Genomic DNA, 17,236 nt, shown 5'->3' with positions numbered 1-17,236 from the left:
ATAGCGTGGCGATGCGATAAACGTTCCGTAGAGCGCATTCGGTGCCGATGTTAAGTATAGCTGGGTTGATTTGTCTGGGTAAAGTAAGCCAGAACTTATTATGAAGATGCAGTAGAACAACTCGAATTCTTTCAGGATTTGACTGTTTTGTGTATGTCTGTCGTGACCAGTAATTATACGACCGGCTCTAGTTTGCATACTTTCAAGCGTTTGTAAATGACTGTATAAAGCGTGTTGCTAGGCAGGCATACATAAGCAAGTGCAGACATCTTGAATATCATAGAAAGCGTAGACTATCATCTTGAATATGTGAACTCGGACCTTATGAGAAATTGAACTGCAGCGAAAGATGGAGTATAACGCTGAGTATTTTCGTAATTCTCGTTGTTTTATGTCTCTGATGTGTGCGGCGAACGTTAGCCCACGATCTAAAATCACACTCAAATATTTAGCGTGCGTGGCGTGAGGAATGTGTGCGTTCTCATAGGTTAAATTTCGGGGGTCGCGGAGGCGTCTTCGATTGTGTATATCAGCACAACTTTTGTCTACATTGACTTTAATCCTACAAAGTATTGCCCATGCCTGAAATCCGAGTAGTTGATGTTCCATGTAGACGTAACGCTGTACAAGTGAGCTACTGGTCTTGAAAAAGGCAGTGTCGTCGGCGTACGTTGCGATAAAGCAATGTGGTAAGGTCGCCTGATCTGCCGTGTACAGGTTATATAGAAACGGAGAATCCTTTCCCTGACGAGACAACAAAGAAATACAGATATTCCCCAATCAACTCATGTGTGATTTACTGTTATACATCTTATCATGTCCCAAGCTTGTGAAGATGCTAGCAAATGAACATTTCCGCTGATATTTTTTTTATTGCGCTATGTAACACTTTAGTCTTAGCTGACTACAGAAAACACTTCCTTTCGCTCATGCACTGATTCCAACCAATCAAAATTTGTGATTGAATTTCGTCTGTTACTCATGCGCTTAAAACAATGATCGTCGTGTTTGTACGTCATATTTCGATTCAGGGGAAACTATTAGTACCACTCACTAGTTAGTAGGGAACGACTTAAAGAAAGATACGATGTATGTTTTTCCAAGTTGCTAATGAAACGAAGAATAAAAAAGTAACAGAAATGGAGGTTCCTTTGAAAAGTAAACCATTTGTTTATTTAAATATACTCGAATATCTAAGGACAAAGTTATAGTGTACTAATTTGCAAGATTATAGAACAAGTATGTAACATATATTATTGAAGTAATATTCAGTAATAAAACTAATGCATTGAACTTACTCAACATCTTAAATATATAATTAGTATTACTTTTCTTGGTAGTTCAACACAAGCAGTGTTTGTGAACGCGCGTACTCATCCAAGTTTTGCAGTTTTTTTTAAAGCAATGTATACTACACGTATATGTATACAAAGGCTGTTATGATAGTAATTTTATTTAGTAGCTTCACGTAAATGGGCATTGTTTGTAGTCGGAGTTAATATACTAATTATTTAGTCATGTTTGATCACCAACTGATCTCAAGTAGCGAATTTTTTCTTACTTAAGAAAAATCAATGACATAAAAGCGCGATGATTTGATAATAGAGTGCAAATTTCTGATGTGAAAGTTCGTCGTAGATTCGATAAGGAATGCGTTCAGGGGATAGCCCTAGGAAATTTACCCAGGAGAGAACATCTGTCCAAGTAAAAATAATCTAAATTCTCTACTAAATTCAATATTAGGGAGCACAAACTTCAGATGATAATCATGTTCATGAGTTATATGTGAATTTTCAGTGCTATTATTGAACTACTTTACATTTTAACAATACTATTTCACCATAATATTTTCGCGCTTACCGTCATTTACTTTAGTCAATAGAACATACTCGTAAATGGTTGATATTAGTCCATGCTAACATTTTACAGATGAAGAGCTCTATGCAGAGTTGTTTTTAGCGTTGTATTAAGAGCTTGATTAAGTACGATGCTAACTTCCGTATTTAGAAGAATTCAAAAAGTTAATAATTATGTATATCGAGGAAGCTAGCTACTACTTCTCCGGAGGGTTGTCCAAAAACAAAAAATCTAGGTACGGCAGACGTATTCTCTCTTATATTGAGGTCGATATTCCCATGTAGCATTATGCCGCCTCACACAATAACTCCCGGACCACCAAAGTTATCATTTGCGACAATGTTCTTGACTTCCCTGCGCATTCCCATCTCTCGCCAGATGAATGCACATCCAGAATCACTACTCAGGCTAAATCTGGTCTAATTGGAGAAGAGAATGTGATTTCACTCCTTTTTGCTCCAACTCTGATATTCTTAGCACCACCGGAAACGATGCCACCGATGTGCGGGTGTTAACGGAATATAACGTAATGGACGCCGGACAAAGCGACCATTGCAATTGCACCCGATGTTTGATGTCTGTTCCTTCTTGCCTGTTGCATAATATAGTGATCGTTCGCTGCTGTAGTTGACCGTGGTCGATCACCACCTTTCCTTCTCACAGCTCTATGGTTCGGAAGGTTTTTCATAAACAGAAACCAATGCTGTGAGCTATACCAAACTCTTGGACAACACTCATTACACTTCGTCCTTCATTCCGTTTCCCAATGATTTTCTCCATGTGAAGTCATCCAAATGTCTCCGGATCATATTACTGTGGGTAGCACGTCACAATGCACCTTACTGTTCTCTGGCTAACTAACACAAACTGTCTCGTTCATTTCATTCGACTGCTTCGTGTTGGGGGAACAGACCTATTCGGCACTATAGTCATGCTGACGTCACGCAATACATCTTGCTTCGTGTTCACATGTGGGAAACCTCTAGCAACACGCTGCTGGGCATTTATTGATTTTCATTGTCTCCTAATAGTTTATGTTACTTTATCTATCTAGTCCTTAACTTTTTCACACCAGTGTATATACAAACGAAAAACATTAAAATCTACTTACATCAGGGCTTTCCTCCCCCAACCATAATCTTTAATGACGCTGCTAGGAGGAACATCTAGGTACGTCTCAAGTAAAGTGGGAGGATAAGATAAATAGAATACAGGCAAATGGTCAATCTCAATCCTTGTCAGCTCTCATGTTTCAACTGCAACAAATCTTTGGTATAATATTTAGTGAACTTTAATTTATCACATTATTTCACTGTTCTAATTCTTATAACTTTAAAACACCTGAAAGAGACATTCTATCAGTTCTATTTTCTCTACAAAACAAACTAATTCAAAGAAATACAATTAACTAAAAAAAATAGACCTTAGCATATATTTAGAATAACTGCATGTATTCTATTTACATTCCAGAGATACTGAAATACTATGTTCATTAGCATGGGCAACACCAAATGTTAACACCACATGGCTTCGTGATCCTTCGTTTGGATTATTCCCACTGTTGACAGAGGCAAGGAAAAACCTTGCTCTATTTCAGCACCATGATGCAATTACAGGAACTTCAAGAGATTATGTTATCAAGGATTATGCAAAAAGGTTAGTTTTTAATTATTGCTGTCGATATTTGACATTTAGTATTTTGTTCTTTGAATAGTAAAAAGAGACAGTCACCAGATCACTACAGAATGTTGACTACTCGTATAATAGCATAAATATATTTTCATATATATTCATATGTAGGTTTGATTAAGATAATTATCGAAAATGGCGGTAATTTTGAAGAATATATCTAATTTGAGAAGATTGGAATGATTCCAAAATGAGATTTGGACTAACTTATGCAAACAATTACTAGCATGTTGATAAACTGTATATCAATTTTGTGCATATCCGCACTGAATTTGGACACTGAAAAGTGTGTACCTTCTTGTGACAATCGGCTATGCATACTCCAAGAAGAAATGATGATCGGTGATGAAAACAAACTTCGACTTGATATTAGAGAGCAAGAAATATCATAGGCAATTCCCCATACAAAGTAGCTAGACAAAATCAAGAAACACTTGTGAGTAGGTTAAAAAAATTGATTAAGGTAGTTGGTTGCCGAGAATGGTTGGAAAGTCCTTCACCCAAACAGTGATTTAACAATAAGTAATTATATTTCCCTTTGTACGAATATTTATGAACACAGAAATTCAGTACTGTCAGGAAATAGATCATGGTAGAACCTTTAGTAACAGGATTAATATTTGGTCGAGTAACCTAGTGATAGAACCCTTTTCTTTGGTGCGAAGGGTCTATACATGTAATTCGATCTCCGGACATGAGAAATTACGGTGCACAACATCGTGTCTGTAAGTTTTCTTGAGCTTCTCCCGTTTCCTCCCAATTCTTATTCCACCAATTCTTTCATAGTCGTTCACTTTCGTTAATCATTTGTCTTCTTTAGTCTAAAGCAGTGGTTACCAATCTTTTCTCACTGACGCCACGCTTAACTAAACGCCCATGACATTGCAACACACTTATTTGATTTTAATAATAATAATAATAATAATAATAATAATAATAATAATAATAATAATAATAATAATAATAATAATAATAATAATAATATAAGCCTATAAGCTTCTACAAAGTAGTGACTATACGTATGTAGTGCTGAGCATTAATGCTGCCGCTGGAGGCGTTGACTAGTATAATCTGTCTCAACATTGATTTTAACTATGTATTAAATGCTCCATGATTTTTAAATCTAACATTTCGTGACACACTGGTTGGAAACTACTGGCCTAACGGGCATATCGTGTGACATTAAACCAGAAATTTCACTTCGTTTCATTTAAGCCATCCTATTGTTCATCGGGCATGCAATTTCCTGAGCATAAGTTTCACAATAATATATATATATATAGTGCTCACATTATTATCTTGTATCACACTATTATCATTACTTAATACCATGTCCTTCGGAATAGAAAAACGAGTGTAGATATTGCATCAGTCTTTTGCTTCGTGACCATGATCTTCTTTAACTTCTCAAATATTGCTAAATTTGTGTATTTTAGTCGCAACGCAAAATATCTATAGAGTCTGTAGAGCAAAAACGGTAAAACATATCGAGATACGTTTTTTTTTTTTCGTTCGATTCAAGTTCTCGAGAGTAGGTAGTATCTCGTCCCTTATCCCTCCATTGAATCCAGAAGTGGTTAAAATTAAAATTAACCATTTCCGGTTTCAACATTTATCGCCAAAGAACAATAATGGTAATAGTTAGTGTTAAGCGGTTTCCTGCAATCGGTTCAAGGTTTCAAGGATACATATCATCACAACTTGCAACACTCTCCTAAAACTGAAAGTGGTTGAAATTTACTACTATCGGTTTCAATACTGATTTCCCGTAGAACAAAAACAGTAAGAGATATCGAGATGAACTTTCTTGCAATCGTTTCAGCTTCCCAAGAGTTGGTTCTATCTTCTCCCTTAACCAATCCTAATTCAATCCGAAATTGGTTCATATAAACGATTTCCAGTTTCAATTTCAACCGTTATCGCCATAGGACAAAAACAGTAAACCATAGGGAATAATGTCCTTTTAATATGGATTCAGCATCCGAGGAACAAGTTCTATCTTTGCTTTTATCAATCCTTTGCAGCTAGTAGTAACAGATAGCGCCTACACTACTTCAAGTTTTAGCATTGAATTTCCATAGTTTGGAAGTCTATCGTAATTTCACACTGAGAAACGAAACTCACTTGTTTTATTTAGTTTTGTGCCATAAAGGAAAAGAACTGATCATCCTTCTATGCTCTAATGTCTTAGTATCTCCACTTCGTCTAGAACTAGTCTTCAAGTGAAATACTCACATACCCAAATGTATATAATATGGATACAATTTTACAGAAAGGAATTATTTGACGAGCGATAAAAGAAAAGAAGTGTCAGAATATTGAATATTAGCCAGGATGGTACAACATTTAAATATAGTTCGTATGTCCAGGAGTGTGGAGTTGCATTAAATAAAAATTGCCTTATACGTCTATTATTAGCAACAAAATTGTGAACAGAGTTCTCCATCTCTTTTAATGATTAAACGATCGTGTTTATTTTCAGGTTACTTTCCTCTATGCGTGGAGTACGACATGTACTGCAGCAAGTTGTCCATTTTCTCCTAACACCATTTCAGGTAATAAGCTAAAGAATTTTTAGTGATAGAATAATAAGCATGAAACTTATAACAAATGAAAATATTTCGGAGTAACAAAGCGTACTGATATCTTATTAAAAGTAGGCCTATTACGTAATACAAATACAAAAATAAACTCAAATACGAAAATGAATCCAATAATACAGAAAAGAATGGAAAATAATGAAGTAAGTAAATATTCAGTTAAGCAGAAAAGTCTTTATTTGGTTTTCACGAGTTTTTAGAAAAGTGTTCATATATTTTGAACAACCAATCATCACTATCTATCATATACATTTTGTGGATTGCAGGGATAAGAGAAGTTTCGAACTTTCATTTTGACTTCTTGCCACGTATGATAATAAACTAATAGTTTCCGTATACTTTCATTTTCTTCACCCTTTTGGTTTGTTTTGTTTTTCTTCTCCAATGGAATGGCAATGATCTATGAAAAATTATATACTGATTCTTCTGTTTCATATAACATATACCAAACGTTTATTTTTCTTCTTCCTCTAAACTTTATTGTTAACTCAATAGATATCTATCCAAGTTGATTTTCCATTTCTTATCTTAGTAAGTGCTTCTTTAGATTCAGTTCGTAGTATCGTAAGCTGTTTCTCATTTGCACTTGTGTGTTTTCATCCTCAATATCCAGACTACAAAGTCATTCCTACTTCTCAAAAATTTTCATACTATTTCTCAAAAGTTTTCTTCCTTGTTCCTAAAACTTCACTTTCGCAATTAGTTACTTTCCACTCTATTTCCTACTACTACTTTTGTTTTCCTTATCTTTCTCAATATATGGTTACTCATATTTACCTATTCTTTCAAATTCTTCTCTCTTCACATTTACTTCTATAACATACTTTCCTAGATCTGTCAACTTCGCTCCTTAATTCCTCAATAAATTATTTCATACGTTCTTTTTATTTTTAGTTTGAATAATTCCCTTAACATCCTTTCTCATTCTTTTTTCTCATCACTTCTGTACTAATCCAGTGTTTCTTAGTGCAGTTTTGATTGTAACACTCTATTGTTTTTTTTTTTTTTTTTAATTTCTTCTGAAACTTGGTGTAGCTGCCTCCACTACTCATTAGTTCCTGTGTTTCTCTCTTCTGAATTTGAACACTTCTTTTAGAATTTCTAAATGATACTATTTTTCAATCTTTGTCTTTCAACTTCTTAGTATCTTACTTCTCTCATCTTAATTTCTCCTGGGTATATTTAGCAAATAAATACCCACTTTAGCAATCACTAAATTGTAATCTGAGATGTAAACTGCAATACTATTTTCATTATTTAAACTATTCCCAAACCTTTCTTATAATTTAAGCGATAACTGTTTATTTATTAAAGATTTTCATGTGTATTTTTCTTATGCTTACATTGCAACTAAAATCCTCTTTAGATCCTAATTAACAGACAAAAATTATGAATCCTTTCTTTTTATACGTATGTGAGGGAAGGTCAAAATGCAAATTCGAAAAGTACAAGCCGGTTTGGGAGAAGAAAATATCAGGATTCATACCTATGTAGAGCCTGTTAGAACATTGTTTTAAACATCAGAATGTTCTCTTTTTATATGTGACAGTCAAATTTCAAAAGAATTCAAAAAAATTAAAAATTTTAAAAACCTACAAAGGGAAAGCAACAAGACTAATAATATCTTTATCTTTATTGGTATAAAGTATTCCAAAATTTTCTGTTTACATGTGGTGGAAAGGTAGCCTTTGAAAACAAAACTAGCCAGATTGGAACAAAAAGTACTGAATTCATGTAATCTAAACGTGGCGAGCCGAAACCTAACTTTTCGTTAGTTGCAGCATTTCGTCACATATGATAAATAATCTAAATTCGATGTGTGTTGTTCAGAGTCTAGATATGCACAGTATGTCCCAAAAACTTTGTCTTAGTACTGTCACTCTTTTGGAGTAAGCTTCTTATCCTCACGTCACATATAAAACGAGAACATTCTTAATTGCTTTGTGTTGATCAGGGTCTAAAGAGATTTATATCTAAGGTTTTATTAACAATCTGATCTTACCTTTTAAGGAAGATCGAACAGCTGAATCCAAATTCTTCAATTTACCTACTTACTTATAATTACTAAACTCTTTCGTTCGATTGAATAAAAAGTAAATCTATTTTAACTGTTATATTAATTCCAAAAGCCTTAAAGATAAATTTTATTACTAATATCCAAGTTTTAGTTTACTTACAAGTAGAATTTCCACTTTTTATAATGTTTATTTATTTATTTATTTATAATACATCGAGTTCTTCATAATTAAAATGAAGTAATTTTAACCAAATAGTTAATTACAGGTGTTTCATAAATCTTCACCCAAGAGTATATATTTTGGGTTTAATGAAATATGGACCAAATATTACAGTTTACCTCAAATCACCACGTTGGCTTTTAAAAGAGGTAGCAACACGCTCAGGATAATTCTATACAATTCGCTTACTCATCAGAGGAACGAGATCGTTACTATCAGACTTTCAACACCTCATGTAAAGGTAAGGCAATTTTAAACAATACAATGGAATTTTTTATTTAGTCTGCAATAGTTCGAAGTAATATTTGGCACATTTTTTTTTATATTTCATAAATCGTCAATAATGTATTCACGAAATTGTATTTTACATATGCCTTTCGTCATTATTAGTTTTCATTTACTTAAGTCATTCATGTAACGTGAAATGAAATTCTATTATTAAATTAGGAACCTATGTAAAATCGAGGAAGTGGAATTAGGTCTATGTTTTATCATCATGTAGCGATTCTCTCTTTCATTACATAATGAGACAATTACAGTGTAACAAAAAACCAGAAGAAAATTTTGGATTAGTGGAAATTGTTGCAGACCACGGACTTTAATCACCATTCCAAAATTTTGAATAACTCAGCAGCTGAACTCAAATAAAAACATTTCTGTGGTAAAGGACCGCCAAAGGGAGGCAGTCAGTCAGAAAACACAAAATTCTTTATTAATTGATATCGATAGTATGAAAGTAAGAGTGGAAATTCTAATGAAGAAGATTTGGAAAAGTACTTAAAAGAATGAGTTATGAATTCCCTGAATGTTCATTCTTTACATTTCAGTTCTCAAAAATGTGACCAACTTATATATATTTTCTCTTCTTGATATAATATTGTATTTTTCAGTTATTCATAAGCTAAGACATTTAAAAATGTTCCTTGAAACATAAGTCTATACATCAACATGTTGAGTTTTAATTTTCAAAGTCGTATATCCTGACTTCTTCCGTAAAATAGGACACACTTTCTTAAATAATTTTACCTCAGATATAAATTTTCAAAACTGAGTTTGTTTCCGTTGAATTCGTTCACAGGACGTTCTAGCCATACTTTTAAGACTTACATTCCAAATACTCGTAATGGCCGATTCATGTACTGGATTTGTATATATACAGTTTGAAACGCGCTTAAGAAGGACCAGTAGGAATTCATGGCTCTTGCGTAAAATCTATACACAAGAACAAGATAGTAGTGATCCCATCATCATGGCTCCTTTGCGAAATCCTGGACATGTTGTACAGGATATTCAACAACATAAATACTCACCTTAATTTCATATTTAATAACTCCAAACGCCCACAAAAATAACTGTTCTGGTAAGTATCCAGTGGTAAATATGTTTCCTGCAATTTTACAGTTACTGAAAGTACTCAAAGGTTGCCAATAAAGGACCAGACATATAGCACAACGCCAATCGGTTGCGTAAGCAACGTTGATCAATGTGTTCGTGGGAATTACTATATATTCTGTGTAATTTCTTCAGAAAGGTTCCTCCAGTCTTGCTCGTTTCCTACGGTAGACTGCATCCTTTAAGACCCCTCAAAGATATATTACAGAAGAGTTGAACGGTATTCACTAGGCTATGGCTATGCTGATGATGCAAATTTAATAGGGGACGACAGAAGAACAATAAAAAGAAATGCAGAGATCTTATTAAACGCTTGCAGGGACATGGGTTTAGAAGTAAATGCAGAGAAAACTAAATACATGGAAGTGCGTCAGGACCGTAATACGGCAAACTATGGATGCCCTAAAATATTAAATACCGGTAATACTTTTGATAAAGCGGATACTTTCAAATTTCTACGATCGATATTAACAGACCAAAATCATATTCACGAAGAAATTAAATGGTGACTAAAAGCCGGGAATTCGTGTTAATATTCAGTTCAAAATCTCTTGTCGTCGCGAATTCTGTCAAGGAATTTGAAGCTTGAAATTTACAAAACGATAATCATACCTGTTGTTCTGTATGGTTGCGAAACACAGTCGCTTACGCTGACAGTGAGAGAAGAATATAGACTGAAAGTATTTGAGAAAAAGATCCTGAGACGAATATTCGGACTCAAGAGGAACGGGAATGGGGAATGGCGGAAACTTCATAACGACGAACTACATAATTTACACGGTTTACCAAACATTGTTAGGGTAATCAAGACTAGGAGGCTTAGGTGGGCAGGTCATGTAGCTAGGATGGAAGAAAGTAGAAACGCTTTCAACGTCTTGACTGGAAGACCAATTGGAAAACGACCTACATGTCTTCCCATCTGGAAGACCAAGGCGCAGATGGGAGGACAATATTAAGATGGATCTCGCAGAGATAGGAATCCAAAGTAGAAACTGGATCCAGTTAGCTAAGGATAGAAGCCAGTGGAGAGCTTTTGTGAACGCAGCATTGAACCTCCGGGTTCCATAAGCCATATAGTTAGTTAGTTTTAGTTAAATCCGATGGCCATAACTAGAACTCCAATGCACCTCTTCTTCCTATCAAATGTCAGGTGTGCATTGGCCAGTCTGTTTCACTACTATACTTCAGACGTCACATGTTAAGTCGTGAAAGTACCGTCATCTGTAGGGAAAACACCATACTACATATGGGAATGATAATTCAGCATCTAAAATCATATATGCGCACGTGCATATTTATGTTCATAAATAAAGTATATAAAATGCATTATATCAAATTAGATTGTCAATCATATGTCATATTTAAGTCATTAATCTCTAAATATGCTCCCCTTCTTTCTATGATTTCGCCGTCTCTTTTCATTGAATTAATACCTAATATGAATGAATACTTAATACAAAAGTTCGGAAGATTTACTGATTTACTGGTCATTTTCATATTCTGTTCACAGGTAATTGGTCCTTCAGATAAAGAAGTTTTGTCTCAAACTAGTCCTGTTTTTCAAAAACGTCGTAACATATTTTTCCAAGAAGTCTTTTATATTGATAATTCAAAATTTGATATTTCCTTTGAAGCCACACTACAGCCTCTTTCGTTGATGACATATTATATAAAAGAATCTGGTAGCCTTATGTACGTATGCTCAACATGAGGTACAGTAAATATTTCATTTTAATGCTTTTTATATGATGCTATGTTATTCTTTTAATAGAAAAATGACACTAGTCAAGAATGACCTTTATTAACATATGACGTTAAAAATGGCCCTAATGCCTAGAAGGGTTTTATGTGAAAGCATCCCAGGTAAAGGTACACTCATGTCCAAAATTATTGTCGAGTGACTATAAATATGTTGTTCTAATAATATAATGTGATAACGAATTCGCCCGGTATTTCTTATAATGTTAGTATGTGTATAATCGGCAAAGACAAGTATGTGGTAAATTTCATGTCAAAAGAGCAGTAAATAAAAACAATGAAAGGAAAATAAAATTATCTTGTCCATTTAGTTACATTTTATTTTGCTCATTATGATTTTCGTATTTATAATTATTTTCCTATGAAATTTACCACAAATATACATTTCCTGATTATACACATAGTATCAGTATTAAAAGTACTCTGCAAAATCATTATCAAATTATATTCTTACAAGAAGACAGTTATAGATATGCGACAATAATTTTGGACATGAGTGTACATATCCTTCCCCCTTCCACTTCTCCCATGGAAGTAATTGTGCATTTGTCCGCCCATGTTAACCTGAAGCAGTGACAATCTTCAACTCAATCACCTGAAATGCTGCTGATTTTGAAGTGTCACTTTTCTATCAAAGAAAAGAATTTCATAAAGTGAATATTAGCAAAGAATGCAATATTTTATCCTTTTTTTTTTTTTTTACTACTTTTGATATTCTAAATATTAAAATTACATATATTGAGATTGGGATTCTCTATTTGTATCATGATTAATTATGGCTTGTGTTATTCATTGTTATTCATTTTTAATCAGTTGGGTTTACAAAACTTCCTTATACAGTAAAACCTGTCAACTTGGCCACTTCTCTAAGTTGGCCACCTGCTTATCTTGGTTTGGTTCGCCTTGAACCTGCATTTTTCCATAAGACATTCGTTATTTATTATTCCGTAAGTTGGCCACCTGTCTATCTTGGAAGTTGGCCGCATTGAAGCAATGTTTACCCTATGATGATAAAGATAAATTTACCTGAATATCTTGGAAATGCAAAATACCATGTTATTATTTTCCTTAACTCTTTTGTATTCCCATATGAGAGGCAGATGTTCCGTATTTGTGACTGGGGGCATAGAAGCATGGATTCCTACAATTTGCTCTTGGAGGTCAATGGTCAGAACACTACCCTGATACAGGCCCGCAACCAGCCACAGAGGTTTGGGGGGCCATGAGTATGTTAGGGGGGGGGCAAGTCATTAAAAATTCTCTTACACATAGCTAAATTGTGTTTTTTTTTGTATTAATAATAGCATTTTGTATTAAGGTCTAGGGGGCCACGAAAAGTTTAGGAAGGGCCAGGCCCCCTTAGCCCCCCTCTAGTTGCGGGCCTGCCCTGATAAAGGGTTGGTGAAGGAAGATGTGAATAAGAAAAAGCACGTACAGGAATTCAGGAAATAGTTGTACATATTTGTTTATCCTGTCTGTTTTGGTAAAATCATTAGCTATATCGGCTCCTTTCATCAATGGGGAGCTTTAGTAAGTCCGAAAAAATTTTCAAGGTTAAAGCTAACCATCTCAATTGTCAACTATTGGCACCTGACGGCTTGTCGAAAGGTAGCTGAGGTTTTGAGATATGAATTTCCTTAAGATTTTTTTCAAAACATCTTTCGCTCCGAGGGAAGCACTCATTAACAAGGTAGTTAACTATAAATTAGAATGTGCATATGTGCCAAAAAAAAATAAATAAATAAATAAATAAAAGCAATACGCTTAGAATGAACCACCATGAATAAATTTGTTATTAATAACTTATTCGTTATTTCCGAAAGGAATCTGCAAAAGATACTGTACATATATTAAACATATTGCAGTGATTTTTTCCTGGTACTGTATATTGTTATGATTACTCTTTATATATTATTTAAAAATAGCTGTCATGCCATTACTTATGAAAATTTTACGATTGAGTAATACTACAAATCCTATTCTAAAAATACATCAATAATACTTATTTTCTGTAAGTTGACCACCTGTCTAAGTTGGCCACTTTCCAATGGAACTGATGGTGGCCAACATAGACAAGTTTCACTGTATATTTACCCTACCTATCCGTCCATCCGGGAGACAAAAAGATGGATCACTATGTGTTTTAGTCAGGACGCAGAGGGTCACCTCTATCGAGTTATTTTATGAAGATGATACTCAAACCACAAGTGGTAGAAATCAAACCAACCACTTCTATTTGAATGTCCCTATAGAGTAAAAAGGCAATAGATAGCGAGAAGCGGCTTTCTGCAATCAATTAAATGTTCCAAGAACATATTCCATTTCCATTCTAATCTCTCTACTAAAACTGAAAAGTGGTAGAAATCTACTAGGACTTCCGATTTCAATATAAATTGAGAGAATATCACACCATGCAAACCAAATTCCTTCACGTGGTGTACGATGACACTTCTACTTGTATTTATTAATATCACAAGATGTCCTGTATTATTGCAAGAGAACGAAACAAAATTTTCAATAAAATCTATATTATTATTATTATTATTATTATTATTATTATTATTATTATTATTATTATTATTATTATTATTATTATTATTATTATTATTATTATTATTTTGTGTCGTTCAGATTTGTAGATATAACTCATTTTATTGAAGGGTTTTAAGAACTTTCCGAAGCATACTCATAAATCGAAAATGAAATCTCTAAGTTTAATGTCTCGTGATTATGCCTTTTTAGGCTAAGGGAGACGATCATTAAGGCAAATGGATGATGATGAAAAATTTGATGGAATGAGAAAGTGAGAGGAAACGGGAAAATTCAACTTACTCGATGTTGTCCACCACAAACTTACTTGCCCGAGGATCGAACCAGGGTCCCCCACACTCCAGAGGTAACAGCTCTTCCAATGAGCTACCGTGCCCCCTACTCGTAAATCGAATAGGTAATGCGAATAGAAGTTAATTCCGGTTACGTACGTACTTTACTTAATTTCTCAAAATTTGCATCTGCTGGGTAATTAGGAGGAAAAACTAACAAAAAAATATAAATAACCGAATTTTAGAACGTTCAGCCTTTGATATATACTATCACTGTTTCGATTTACAGCGATTCTTTTTAAAATCCTGTTGATCTTAGTATTGAGTTTATTTAAATTTATATTTCTCTTAGTTCTTGAATCAGTTGATGTTTTCGTTAATATTATCTAACAGTATTCTTTTTTATTTTATATACTTACTTTTGATTATACTGTGAATTAAATTTATTGTTATTATTTTATTATTATTAATGGTTTATTTATTTTAATTTGTTCTTCAGAATTTTGAATCATTTTATTTTCAGAGAAAATACGTTTATTAGAACATGCAATTACGATTACGAATTTTCTCTTCCTCGCAACGCTAGAAAGATGAATATTACCAATGGCTGTGAGAAATTTTCTTTGGCGAACAACATTCTAATAGCTTTCTTTAATGAATTTGGCTTCCTGGAAGGTATCCAGTTTAAAGAAGAAAATAATATTTTTCCAGTAAATATAACATTCGTCAGGTAATGTAATCTTACTTATTAAAAGTAAAAGGAATAAGTCTTTATTAGTGAGTTATTGCTCTGTTTTCGCGAAGAACAGTTTTAACCCAAATATCACGTTTATCAGTAGAATTTCATTTCAATCAAACTATTTTAAGAATTCTAACATTTAGCATAGTACCCACAATATCTAAACAACCGAACTTAAAATTAATCATTTGAGCAACTTGTTTGCTTTTTTATTGAATATGAGGTGCAAAATTGTCTACTTGTAAAATTTGACAATTTCCTCTGTAAGCAGCATTGACCAACATGGCTAGGTTTCATTGTAGTAATTAAGTATTGGCTTTGGATTTATGACTTAAAGTGTGTGATTGTATTTTGAAGGGGATCGATAAAAAATAGGTGAAATATTTATATCAAATAATAACTCAAATTTTGCATTAAAAACTATACAATTTATGCAAAAACAACACTTTTAACCAGAACCGTACACATCGTGGAAGCAGAGGGTCTCTGGAGATTAAATAAGTTTTACGTTATGCATTAATCTTTGGAAGAACGTGTCAAAAATGGGTCACAGAATATGTCATGGAAGAGCACCTTTGAGTTAAGTACTGTATGGTTACAATAATAACTATCTTTGAGTAAGAATTAGATTAAATATTAATTTTCCATTATGTAGATAAGCATTTTTCAATATTCATCAGTTTTTGACACACTAACTGTATACTTTACTTATATGTACTTCGTATTTTTTATCGTAAAATAACATTACAGCATACAATAGAAATGCAGGAAATGCAGAATAATTATTCTTAATGGTGATCTGCATCATAAATTAGTTTCAATATTCAAACTCTCTCTCTAGGGCAGCGTTTCCCAACCTTTTTCAACTTGCGGCACACTACAGGTGTAACTTGAATTCTCGCGGCACACCCATATATATATATATATATATATATATATATATATATATATATATAGATATATATATAATTACCGTGGTATTTTAATGTGATTACTAATTTCCTTCTTACAGAGAAGAAAGCTCGATCACTGATTTTCCCCCGTGCTAAATAATTATACTTATTTTTCATTCTAATTTTAAAATAGAAAACAATAGCAATGAAATACAGGACTCGGGTTTTTAAAAATCCACTTTCTCTTTCGAAAGCTGTATCTAACCTCTAACTAAAAGAGAAGATCACTAAATAACGAACAAATAAACAAATCTCCTCGTACTTTTAAAACACAAATGTAGATAATTTGTATGCATGCTTGCTTTGTTGAATTTATTGAATGATATGTTAAAATTTCAAGTTACGAAATAGTCTGCAACAATAAAGAAGTAATAATGGTCATGACAATGATAAATACGTTTTTCAACATTAAAAATGTACAGAAAAGTAACACAGTATGAAATTTAAAATTGTAGATTTATAGTAGAGGTTCATAGTAATGTGAAATATAAATATACATTTTCCCCTGTCTTGCAATTTGGTTCGTATAGAATTAATAATTTGTTTCGATTTTTTCGCGGCACACCAGTGTGCCGCGGCACACCGGTTGGGAAACGCTGCTCTAGGGGCTGCGGTGACTCAGTGGTAGAGCGTTCACCTCTGGTGCATGGGGCCCTTGGTTCAATCTCAGTTCGCGCCAACTGAACTTTGTGGTGGAGAAACACCGCGTGCGTGTGTTTCCTCGGGGTTGTCCCGTTTCCTCCCACTTTCTTTATTCCACCGTTTCATTCATATCTCATCATCACCGTTTTCTTTAGCCTAGCCCGCATAACCGTGGAACATAAAACTTACAGATTTTTTAAAACTCTTTCTCAGTACACCGTTTGAAAATGGAGGATGAAGATCTTTAAGGTTAAAGAAGATTACTATAAATTCAAAGTAATTGTAGAGTATCGTTCCTTTTGGGACAAAAAGAATGTTAATATGTACTTAACATGGAATCATGGTAGAGCATGGAATGTTTGGTTACCAACCAACGTCAAATGATAGGAAGCAGAAAGAGAACCAGAAACCTGGCGATAGGAGTATATGTAGTCACCACACATCGCTAAACTGTACTGAAATATACGTATTATCCTGTTCAAATGGAGACAAGTATGCAAACGATCGGTCAGTGTCAATTATAAGAGGACTTTAATAAATAATGGGA

General features: G+C 33.7%; 1 protein-coding gene across 3 annotated transcripts in view; it reads left to right on the top strand.

Moving 5' to 3' along the window:
* Window positions 1-17,236, top strand: part of LOC145668287 (alpha-mannosidase 2-like) — a 171,786-nt gene that overhangs the window by 141,467 nt on the left and 13,083 nt on the right. For all 3 annotated transcript variants that reach the window (XM_081736010.1, XM_081736011.1, XM_081736009.1), the window contains exons 11-15: window positions 3,328-3,513; window positions 6,029-6,101; window positions 8,430-8,624; window positions 11,286-11,467; window positions 14,879-15,085. In XM_081736010.1, coding sequence (XP_081592136.1) covers window positions 3,328-3,513; window positions 6,029-6,101; window positions 8,430-8,624; window positions 11,286-11,467; window positions 14,879-15,085 — 843 coding nt within the window. The remainder of the gene's footprint in view (window positions 1-3,327; window positions 3,514-6,028; window positions 6,102-8,429; window positions 8,625-11,285; window positions 11,468-14,878; window positions 15,086-17,236) is intronic.

Source organism: Thermobia domestica, chromosome 13 (genome assembly GCF_964235325.1).
Source record: "Thermobia domestica chromosome 13, izTheDome1.hap1.1, whole genome shotgun sequence".
NCBI lineage: Eukaryota > Metazoa > Arthropoda > Insecta > Zygentoma > Lepismatidae > Thermobia > Thermobia domestica.
Note: the sequence above shows the minus strand (reverse complement) of the source record. Positions and strands in the feature narration are given on the sequence as shown.